This window comes from Lepidochelys kempii, chromosome 14 (assembly GCF_965140265.1).
Source record: "Lepidochelys kempii isolate rLepKem1 chromosome 14, rLepKem1.hap2, whole genome shotgun sequence".
Lineage (NCBI taxonomy): Eukaryota > Metazoa > Chordata > Testudines > Cheloniidae > Lepidochelys > Lepidochelys kempii.
The window spans coordinates 42,547,140-42,558,954 of NC_133269.1; the positions used below are offsets into that span (position 1 = coordinate 42,547,140).

Genomic DNA, 11,815 nt, shown 5'->3' on the forward strand with positions numbered 1-11,815 from the left:
ACAGGACGAGGAGTTTATGCCTTTTAACAGCTAACGCTGGTCCAGAAAGCTGGAGGCTTCATGCAAATGCTGCAATGCACTTGCTGATTAACGTGCTGTTTGCATAAAAGACAGCAAATGGCCTGATTACCAGAAGTTTGGCCTGATGAGATTGCAGCCTTCGGTTCCTGGCTTGAGTGAAGGGCAAGGCATGTGGATAAATGGCAACTAGCTGGGCCTTGAAAAGGGGAGGTACCTGCATGTCCCCCATTTCCCTTTGGATTGTCTAAATTTTAGAGTCCCTTTTTCTCCCTCCAATTGCTGATTAATGGCCAGAGTCAACCGGAGCCTGTGTTGTTGTAAAGGAAAATTTATTTGGATATAAATTAAAGTATAAAAAACAAATAGACAAAGCCATGGGGGCCCTAACAATTAGACTTGCAGTCAAATAACAATAAGCATTTAACAGCATCAAATGCCCACGTGCGGGCAGTTAACACCCAGCAGCGGGAAGGATGAAATTTTTAAAGCCGCTCACAGATTTTAAATGCCCATTGAACAACCACAGCTACATACAGCCACCCTCGTGATGAAGGAGGTGGCTCTTTATATGCTGCCCCTGGTTCCCAGCATGCCCTGTTGTGGCGGCCTACAAATGCCAGCATGCCTTTGGGACTACATTTCCCAGGATTCCTTCTGCCTGATGGACTAGGGCGGCCTTGGCCCTCCCACCCCATTTCAAGGCTTTGATTCTAGGCCCCGTCAGCAGCCTGGGTTCTCTCCCAGAGCACCGCATCCTGGGATCCATTCCTCTAGGGCAGATCTCTTTTCTCCCATATCTTTGCAGCTTAATCCCTGGAATGAATCATAGACCGTTAGGGTTGGAAGAGACCTCCGGAGGTCATCTAGTCCAACCCCCTGCTCAAAGCAGGACCAACCCCGACTAAACCATCCCAGCCAGGGCTTTGTCAAGCTGGGCCTTAAAAACTCCTAAGGATGGAGATTCCCTCGCCCTTAGAGGTTTTATGAGTCACAAAATGGCCTTCCTCTGTCCTATGTATACCTTGTCACAGGATAGCTTGGCAAAGGGGTTGTTGACTCGGTCTCCTGATCCGTAGCCACTCACGGGTTCCCTCCGCTCCGTTGGGCGGCTCCCTTATTTATACACACAGAGAGTGTCATATACACAGCCAGCAGCAAGAGAAGGAATTGCAATACTAATGCTCCAGCCACCACCAGCGCGATCCTGGCAGCGTCGCTCAAAGGCCCTGAAATGAAAGAGGAGAAGGGGAGCGTTGAGGAGAGGTTCCTAGATTGTCAGCTCACGGGGGCAGGTGCCAGCTTTTTGTTCTGTGTTTTCGCTGCGCCTCGCGCACTGGGGTCCTGGGCCATGACCGGGGTCTCCCCGGCGAGGCTGCAGTACCGATGAACTGCCCCCACAACGTCGTGAATGGAGAGTTAAGGCTGTCCAGCGCTGCCTCATGCCCTTCCAGCACGTGGAGAGCTGCTAAGCTTAAACCTCTAGAAACCATGAAATACAGTTAAGATGCATGCTAACCCGGCAACTTCACCTTAACTCTGCCCCTGGGAGCTGGTTGGAATTTTTCACCGAAACCTTCTTCTGTTGGAAAAAGGCGGATTTGGCAAAACCAAAACTTTCTGCAGGAAAGATCCCACTTTACCCACCCAGACCTGGGAATGGAACCCAGGAGTCCTGAGTATCTTCCCCCACCCACAACCGACTATAGCTCTCTCCCCTCCCAGAACCTATGATAGAACCCAGGAGTCCTGAATCTCAGCCCCCCCAGCCCACAACCCATTAGACCTTTCTCTCCTCCTACAGCTGGGAATAGAAAGAGGAGTTCTGACTCCCACCCCACAACATAATAGACCCCACTCTTCTCCTAGAGCTAGAACCCAGGAGTCCTGAATCCTAGCCCGTCACCCGCACTCCCAACCCATTAGATCTCACTCCCTTCCTGGAGGTGTGGACAGAACCTAGGAGTCCTGACGCCAAGTTCTCTTCTCTTACCACGGTCTAACATCGGCTGCCAATTACACTGACTTACCTCCCTTTTCATTCTTGCTGAGGTCTCCCTCTCCCTGAGGCGGGGTTCCCAGGACAGGCGGAGATGGGGTCGGGTCTGAAATGAGAAGGGGATAAGAGATGAGAATGGGGATTTGGGGCACAGCCTCCCCCGTGACCCTGACCCCCAGGGCTGCCTCTAGGCTGCTGAGATAATTCCCTTTTTGATCCTCTGCTGGGGGTGTGGGCTGTCTGGCAGGGCAGGCAAAGAAAAATGGTCTCATCTCTGGTCTTCTGTGTCTGTCCTCATGCTGGAAGGACCTGGTTATTTCTTTAACCCCCCCGTCCCCAGATTCTGCAGACAGCTGTGCCTTTAGAAACCAAGCCTAGAATGTGCAACACAGATTAGCCATTTCCAGCTACATTTATCCAGCCAGGGACGCAGCTGCTATGCTCCCAGTGAGCCCTCCACGAGCTAGAAAGGGAAAGAACAATCCCCTGAGCTGCTTGGTCCCATGCACACGCTCTATACAGGCCGTGCACTGAGCAGAGTTACTAGGGGCCTGGGAGGGGTGGAGGGGAAGCACAGGACTCACCCAGCACTCCCAGGTCTATGTGAGCCACGCACTCCCCAGTGATCGTGGAGACCACCTGGTAGCTGCCTTCTGCTCCTCTGCTCATGTGTTCCACTTCAAAGCCTCTGCTGGACACGGAGATCTTCTCAGCCAAGGGGATGCGGGGAGGCTGTGAGATCCCATTGAGGGAGACCAGGATCTCCTCCCAGTGGGAGGCGGAGCCATCGAGGCGATACACGTGGAAGGACGTCTCGACAGTGTGAAGAGGGATGCACACAGAGCCTCCTTCTGTCGTGGACCAGGAGACCTTCCGACAAACCACGGGAACTGCAAGGGTTAAAAAACAAGCTGATTGTAGGGGGAGGGGAGAGGACGTGGTACTGCAGAGATGGTGAGAGGAGCTTGGGGTTTGATGAGTAGATTTCAAGGCCAGAGAGGGGATCGTTAGATCCTCTAGTCCGATCTCCTGTATCTTATAGGACAGAGAATTTCACCCAGTCCCCGCCCCGTTCAGAACCCAGAAACTTGTGTCTTCCAGCGTCTTCCAGCGAGATGTCCAGGCTGGATCTGAAGGCACTGAGACGTTGGAGAAGACACCCCTTTGCTTTAGGAGTTTGTGCTATTGGTTAATCACCCTCACAAGTAGGATGTGGGCTTGCAGCTAGCTTTGTGCGTGCTGATGTGGGTCCCGTGCAGCAAAATCAGAGTCGCTGATAACATCCTACATCTCTTGGCCAGAAGTTCTGGGTTTCCAAATCGAACGTTTCCACTAGGAATGGCCAACACCAGGAATTCTTTATGCCAAAAACGTATGCTTTTTGATGCCAAGGCCAGAAGGAACTACTGCGATCATCTAGTCTGACCACCTGGATAATCCAGGCCAGAGACCTGCCCCAAAATAATTCCTAGAGACAATCTTTCAGAAAAGCATCCAATTTTGAGTTAAAAATTGTCAGTAATTGTTCCGACGGTTAATTACTTGCACTCTTTGAAAATATATGCCTTATTTCCTGTCTGAATTTGTCTAGCTTCAACTTCCAGCCATTGGATTGTGTTCTATCTTTCTCTGTTTGACGGAAGAGCCCATTATTAAAGATTTGTGCCTTTGTAGATACTTACAGACAGGAATCAAGTCACCCCCAAGCCTTCTCTTTGTTAAGCTAAACAGATTGAGCTCTTTGAGTCTATCACTATATATTCACTTGAAAATTTCTTGTTGCATTTGTTCCGATTTTTCCCCACCAAACGAAAAAAATCATTTAGAATGTAGTCGAACCAAAATATTAGTTTCAGTTTGAATGAAATGGACTCAGAACAACAATAACAAATAAAGATGTTCATTTTTGAGGGCTATTTCCCCCTTTTTTCTCCCGCCCCCCGCAACCAGTTTCCTCTGGAAAAGTGGAGATAAGGGGAAAATAAATACCAAAAATAAAACAAAAACCCTAATCATAATCATTCCATTTGATTTGAATCAAAGCCAATATTTTCCCATTTGAATCCATTCAAAATACAGTTTCCAATTTGTCAAAATCCGAATGGTACAAACGTTTGTCTAGAAAATTTTCACATAGCTTGACAAAACCATTGTTCTGTTTTACAAAAAACTTCTTGACAAATTTTTTGGGACTCTCTCTAATTCTCACCAAAGTTTAATTTCGACTCATTTCAGACCAAAACCCTGTTATTTCCATTTAAATCAAATGAATCCAATCGAAACAAATGTTTTTATTTTCATTTGGGGGGGGCGGGATTTTTTTCATTTTTCTCTTTTTCTTCCTCCTCTCTTTATCTCCCCCCCCACACACACACACTGGAAAGGGGGTGAAAAGGAACCCACTAAAAAAGGAAACAAACAAACAAACAAATTCATTTCAACTCCATGTGATCTGAATCAAACTGAATATGTGTCATGTTGAATCAATTCAGTAGAAATCGTTCTGTTGTCAAAAAGCACAGAATTTTGAGTGGTACAATTATTTTATTGTAGACATTTTTCATATGGATCGAAAAGCCATTTTTTCCATTGAAAACCCTTTTCTGACCAAAAATAAAATAAAATTCAACCATCTCTAACTTCTCTCGTGCTGGGTTTCCCCCAGTAGTCCACCACGGCTCCTTGCCACCCGCAAATGGTCTTGAAAATCACACCGCCCAGCTGGGTATTTTCCGGCTCACCTCTCTTTGGCTCTGTGCTGCGCAGAAGCCCTTTGATGTTATTAAATCCCCTTTCAAATGTCTCTGTGTCAGAGTCACTCAGCATCTGCTCTGCTGTTTGGGTTGCAGGCTTATGCCATGGTAGAGTTTAGAGGCCTAATCAGGGATTGGGACCCCACAGTGCTAGGCACTGTACATGCATATACCAGTGAGACAGTCCCTGGCCCAAAGAACTAGTAGATATAGAATCCAGGATCACATCCTCCCCTTCCTGTTAGCCCCCCAAATACCCATCCACCTCCCCTTCCTTTCAGCCTGACCCTCACAAATCCATCCAGGCCCCCATGCCCCATCCACAATCCCCCCCAAATATCCATCCATGTTACCATCCTCAAATCTATCCATGCCACCCAGCCCTCCTCTTGGGACCCCTGAAATCCATCCATCCCCGTTCCACTCTCTTCTCAGGACCCCCTAATCTACTCCTGCCCCACTCAGGCTCTTAAAAATCCATCCACACCCACTGCCCCTCCTGTCAGAAACTCCCCTCCATCCCTGGCCTCCCTTCAGAACCTGCCTCCTTTTGCCTCCCCAAATCCATCCATCTCCCCTTTCACCCATTTCCTCAGCCCTCCTGCCTCCATCACATCATCCATCCTCCCCTAACCTGCCTCTCCCACTGGTTCCATCCAGGTCCCTCTCAAATCCATCTCTGCCTCCCTGCCCCATTTATCTCCTCACCAGCTGGAGTAGGGGTAGAATAGGAGGAACCTTCCTCTGTTTCCCCAAAGGGGTGGAGGTGGCTCTGGGCTCAGCTGCCTAGAAAGAGTCCTGGAGGGCAGAGGTTGGGGTTCCCTATGCTAAGCTGGGTACTGAGCTGTGGTTCTCCAAGCAGGCAGGGTGGGGTCAGGCCCCTTGGTTTGCCTGGTGGGGGGACCTTCCTGAAGTGGTAGGTCACTTACCTGAGGTGGTGACTGGCTTCCCTTGGGTGGTTACTATCAAGAGGAGCAGTAGTGGCCAGAGGAGATGTCCCTTTGACATCTTTCCTCTTCGGTGGCAGTGTGAGAGTGAACCAACTTTCCCCAGAGCCTGCAGTAGGGGAGCCCCTGAGATAACGTGCCTCTGCTGAGTCAAGCGAAAATCCCCTCATTGCTGGGAAGGGAGTGGGGCAAAGCGATGGGTTTCTCCCTTGTCATGATCTTTGGGATCACTGTCCACCTGACACAAGAGGCTTTTGACAGCTACAGACACTTACAGCAAACAGATTTCCGCACAATTCATGCTCTGCCTTTGTCTCCTTTGTTTACCAGGGGCACTATCTCCCCCACCCTTAAACTTTCTATTTTTCTTTGCTAGCTAAACAAACCACATTCCGGGATCCATAGTGGAGAGGGAGGTGGACAGAGAAAGCTGAATGGCACCGGGCTGCCAAGTTCGCCTTCTGCCAAGCTGATCCCAGCCAGAGTTGTTATTTTCTCTCCAGTGGTTTCTCATAAATGGAAGTTAAACTCGGTGCCAGAGCCTGACTCACCTTTCTCTGTCGCTAGCTTCCTGGAAATCAGCTTTAGCCAGGGAAAGAGCTGAAGAAATTTAAACCCATGCTATAATTAGGCAGATGGGGTAGGGCATTAATTTCAGGTATGCACTGTAAATAGAAATTAAGATCCATATTCACACAAATCATGAAGGTGCCCTGTGCTCCTTGGCCCCTGCTGGAATGGAAGAATGGAATTCCTAAAATGCGAACTTTGGGGGAAATCAGGAAATGCAAAGGGAAGGTGGAAACTGCCACACCAATTGTAACGCTGCTCCCTTGGGAATGGTGCGGGAGGATTGGGGATTATATCAGAATTTGCCCCCTCCCCTACTAGACCTGTCATTCTCTCTTTGCCCAGCACTGCTCGCCATCCCCACTCCCAGTCTACACCCTGGGACCCAGTGATGTGAACTGGGCAGCGATATTGATCGGGTGGGTATTGCTACTGGCTGGCAGAGGCTGGTACGGTGCTGTGATCTCCCAGAGGGGTGAAAAGGGGCAGAGTTAAGGTTAGAGGGTGAGACAGAGAAAAGTACCCACTCTTTGTCCTCATCTTAACAACCCCCCCTTCTCTTTTGCTGGCACCCTGCAGGTCTAGCTGAGGGTACATCTACATCGCCACAAAAGACCCGTGGCACGGCCGTGAATGGCCTAGGTCAGGCAGCTCCAGCTGCCGGGCTATAAAACTTCAGTATAGATGTTCGGGCTGGGGCTGGAGCCTGGTCTCTGAGACCCTGTGAGGGGGCAGGATCTCAGATTCCCACCCAAGCCCAAATGTCTACATTGCAGTTTTATAGCCCCGCAGCCCCAGCCCCTCGAGCCCGAGTCAGCTGACTTGGGCTGAGAGACTCGGTGCAGCTGGTTTTTTTATTGCAGTGTAGACATGCCCAGTGAGTTCCATCCTGCTGCCCATCACCATGGTATCTGGGCACCTTCCATGAAAAATCAACAGCAAAGTCCCTAGTGGATTTCCCGGTGTCTCTGGCTCTTCTCCCTTTATGGGATCAGAACCCTGCTCGAGGGAGGGTCTTTTTGTTTTTGGAGGGAATAAACGGGGTGTTCACATTCTGAGCCTCACTTATGGTGGAGTAGCTTTGCAGTGTCTCCTGAAGATGGGCAGATGCCCGCTGTGTCTGGTCTCCTCTGGAAGCTTGTTGCACAGCCAGGCCCCTTCGACGGCGCATGGCTGGGGGCATTACAGAAACCAGGAGATGTTCCTGGCTTTCAGGGACACCTGCTCTCCCTGGAGTTAAGCTGGTTAATTGCAGGAGTTCCAGGGTACAGCCCTTCTCTGCAGGTAACGGGCCCATCAATGAATAGGCACATGCTCCCCACCTGTGAGCGTCTGCCCCGGTGCCATGCCTTTAGTTTAAGGGACACATACATGTGCCCTTTCTCCCCTTCCAATACTGAGGCCTGCTTGCGTTGGTAGAGCGGAGCAATAGCCTGGGCCAAGGGAGCGGATCAGCGCTGCGAAATGTGAGTGATGGGGTCACTGGCGAGGCAGGGGTTAACGTCGCCTTTCCAGGGGGAAACACAGGCTGGGAAACCCCTGATGCACCAGGAGCCCTGGTGGGAGCAGGACCCTGGCCTGATCAAGTGCATGGGGATTTCCCCAGCGTGTAAAAGAAACAGAAACTCTGCAGTGCTCTTGCCTCCGGTATCAGCAGCTGGCTGAGCCCTGCAACGGGCCAAATTCTGCTTTCCATTAGACTGGTGTAAATCCAGAGCAATCACTTCACCGTCTTCACTGAGCCAAATGCTGCTCTCACAATGGGGTATATTCAGAACCATTCCACTGACGTCACTGGTGTCACTCTGGGTTTACACTAAGGACACTGAGATCAGAATCCAGCCCCACTGACTTCACTGGAGTCACTCTGGGTTTACACTGAGGTCACTGAGATCAGAATCCAGCCCTACTGACGTCACTGGAGTCACTCTGGGTTTACACTGGGGTCACTGAGATCAGAATCCAGCCCCACTGACGTCACTGGTGTCACTCTGGGTTTACACTGAGGTCACTGAGATCAGAATCCAGCCCTACTGACGTCACTGGTGTCACTCTGGGTTTACACTGGGGTCACTGAGATCAGAATCCAGCCCTACTGACTTCACTGGAGTCACTCTGGGTTTACTCTGGGGTCACTGAGATCAGAATCCAGCCCCACTGACTTCATTGGAGTCACTCTGGGTTTACACTGGAGTCTTTCAGATCAGAATCCAGCCCTACTGACTTCACTGGAGTCACTCTGGGTTTACACTGGGGTCACTGAGATCAGAATCCAGCCCCACTGACTTCACTGGAGTCACTCTGGGTTTACACTGGGGTCTTTCAGATCAGAATCCAGCCCTACTGACTTCACTGGAGTCACTCTGGGTTTACATTGGGGTCACTGAGATCAGAATCTAGCCCTACTGACTTCACTGGAGTCACTCTGGGTTTACGCTGGGGTCACTGAGATCAGAATCCAGCCCTACTGACTTCACTGGAGTCACTCTGGGTTTACACTGGGGTCACTGAGATCAGAATCCAGATCAGACTCCACTGACTGCAGTGGGACCACTCCGAATTTATACCCAGATCACTGAGATCAGACTGGGTGTCCCCTCTCCTGCAAGACGTGAGCTGTCAGCTGGTAACCGACCCATAATTCACCTGGGATCAGGTCTTTCCCCCTCCCTCCCAACAACACCACAAAGGTTTTAATCGACCAGAAGGACAGTAGGAATCCCAGACTGGATCAGACCTGAGATCCCTCTAGTCAAGCATGTTGTCTCCAACCAGGGACGCTGGAACGGTGGCGGAGGGAGCAGGAGGCCATGGCCTCATCCCACTTTTAAAAGTGGAAGGGTTATGCCCTCTCACTTCTTATTGGCCATAAGGGTGAGCGACGGGGATAAGAGGGGGCAGAGAGAAGCGAGCAGGGGCGGGCCCTTGGGGAAAGGGGCGGTGCATGGGCGGGGCTTCAGGGGAAGGGGCAGTGTGGGGGCGGGGCCTCAGGGAGAAGGGGTGCCATGAGGGGCTGGGCCAAGGTTTGGGTGCTGGTGCGGGACCTTGTGTCGCTCCTGTGTCCAGCAGCGGCTAGAGCTCCAAATATTGGCAAACCGCTTGGCCCAAAAGAGGCAACGTTGCATTGTGTGATCTGAAAAGAAAGTTAAATCATAGACCACAGTGATCGTGTAAGGAAACCAGCTCCCCTTCCCCCCCAAGCTTTAACTCTCTCTCGGATGGGAGTGTCCTAGGATTCCTTCGGCCTTAGCTGCTTCCTGCAGATTGTGTTTAAATGCTGTTTTATTCATGTATGCAGCGGGTGCGAGTCACTTGCCAGGATTATCTGGGTGTGTCTCACTTCATCGCTTCCCTGCCACTGGGGCCTTGGACACCTGGGTCCCTCCTGTTCTCTGCCTGTGGCACAAAAAAGTCTAGTCTCCTGGGCGGGGGGGGGGGGGGGGGGGCTGTAATGTGTTGGGTTTGGTGTGCGGGGTGCTGGGTGGTGTCGGTGGCCTGTGACACACAGGCGGTCGGAGCAGATGGGCCGGGGGTCCCTTCTGGCTTTAAACTCTATGACCGTGGTCGCTGCCTATGCCCTGTGTATCCTAGCGCTCTCCTGGCGGCTACCTCTCCCCGAGCAGCACTGGAAAGCGGGGCCCATTTCGAAAGCCGCCAACACACCCTTACTTTTGCAGGGCACAGGAAAACAGGCATCAAGTCAGCCCCGGCGCGAGGTGGGATTTGATCCCCGTGCTGACGTTTTTGGGGTTGCAATTTCCTGTCGAGCTGCCCAATAAACAACAGCACAGAAACGGGCCTAGTAGCAGAGCGCGGGCGGCCGGCCGCTCTAAAAATAATATTTCGGGACTCAACTCGGCTAGCTAAGGAAATCACCGTTTCTGTTGCAGGCCACTGGCTCCTCTTCGGCTGAGGGGAGGGATAGCTCAGTGGTTTGAGCATTGGCCTGCTAAACCCAGGGCTGTGAGTTCAATCCTTGAGGGGGCCATTTAGGGATCTGGGGCAAAAAATGGGGGATTGGTCCTGCTTTGAGCAGGGGGTTGGACTAGATGACCTCGTGAGGTCCCTTCCAACCCTGATAGTCTATGATTCTATGAGGGTCAGAAGCCAGGGACTTGGGCCTAGCTCTTGAAAGTCTAACATCCATGGATCTGGCCCCGGGGGGTGGGGGTCCTACCCACCCCTGAAATACTTGGGAAAACAAATGGTTTGGGCAGCGAGGGGAATGAACTGGCAGCAGTGGGCAGTGATGCCCTGGCAGACCGGCTCCTTCGGAGGAAGACAGAGGGAGTTTAGGGCAGGCTTCTGAATGCCAGTGAGATTTGGGCGGCTTAAGGGCTTGGCCTCCCCCCCGACCCCGCCAGCCTTGTGGAGGCCTTTCTATCCCAAACCACAGCCCCCCGCCTATCCCAGCTCTGGCCAACCCCCTCACAGCTCTGCCGGTGCCCTCAATCCTGGCTTTCAGCCCCCACTGCGGGCACGGAACGGGATGAGGGGGGCAGGGGGCCATGGCCCCCCCACTTTTTACTGGCTGAAAGGGCAAGTCACAGGGGAGGGGGTGGAAAGAAGCAAGCAGGAGGAGGAGGAGTCATGGGGGAAGAGGTGGCGCCTTGGGGAAAGGGGCGGTGTGAGGGCATGGCCTCGGGAGGAATGGGCGGCGTGGGGGTCGGGGTTCGGGGAGACAGGGAGGTGCGTGGGTAGGGCCTTGGAGCGGGCGGTCACACACCAAAGAGGCAGGAGCTAGGTGGATGGAAGAATTTTTTTCTAGCCACTTAGCTGCATCCACACCAGCGGCTAGGTCAACCTAACTATGGCACCCAAGGCCTTCAGGTTTTCACATCCCTGAAGGAGGTTGCAAGGTCGATCTAGTTTTGGAGCCTCGACCAGGCCTCAGTCGACAGGTTGGTGACCAAGAGGCCCACCTCATTTTGGAAGGGCAGCCGGTTCTGGCCAGTGGGAGGACAAAGGGCTGAGGTGAGAAGACCCTGGGTGACCTGACCAGACAGTTCCAGACAGTGGGGAACAAAGGATGGAAGAGACAGGGCCCTGGAAGAGAGAGGGCCCAGGTGACCCGTTTACTTGGGATCAAAGACAAAGGACGGAGGAGGGGCTGCTAGGGAAGGTGATATAGGATGATCGGCTGGAAAGAGGGGGCTTCTGGACTGGGCTTCCCCTAGCAGTTTAAGGGCTCCCAAGGAGTTTGGGGGTACCTGTCTCCTTGAAGCTTCTTAAAGGTTTGGGGAACTTGAAAGAAACTGGATCTTTCTTCAGCCCCATTTTCAGCTTCCCCAAAACTTTCACGGCCTTTTAAGGTGTACATTGACTGAGGCAGGGCTCAGGAGGAGCCCGTACCTCACTGAAGACATGCTGTGCTGCCCAGAGGGGCTTTCCTCTCTGGAAACTCCCCCAGTCTGCCCGCCGAGCAGCCTGCTTAAAGGAGACGCACCCGCACCTTCACAGCCTCCTGCCGAGTAGCCTTTGCTAGAGCCCACAAAGGGGAACTCAGCCATGATCACCACAGACATCAA

The 11,815-nt window shown here is 52.1% G+C and overlaps 2 protein-coding genes across 2 annotated transcripts in view; both read right to left on the reverse strand.

Annotated features, from left to right (window-relative positions):
- Positions 1-11,815, reverse strand: part of LOC140898353 (C-type lectin domain family 2 member D-like) — a 125,188-nt gene that overhangs the window by 32,462 nt on the left and 80,911 nt on the right. The window lies entirely within an intron of this gene.
- Positions 330-5,885, reverse strand: LOC140898354 (uncharacterized). Its single transcript, XM_073312064.1, has 4 exons — positions 5,700-5,885; positions 2,602-2,907; positions 2,049-2,123; positions 330-1,247 (listed from the first exon to the last, which is right to left on the reverse strand). The coding sequence occupies exons 1-4, from the start codon at positions 5,776-5,778 to the stop codon at positions 1,102-1,104; spliced, it is 606 nt and encodes a 201-aa protein (XP_073168165.1). The 5' UTR covers positions 5,779-5,885; the 3' UTR covers positions 330-1,101.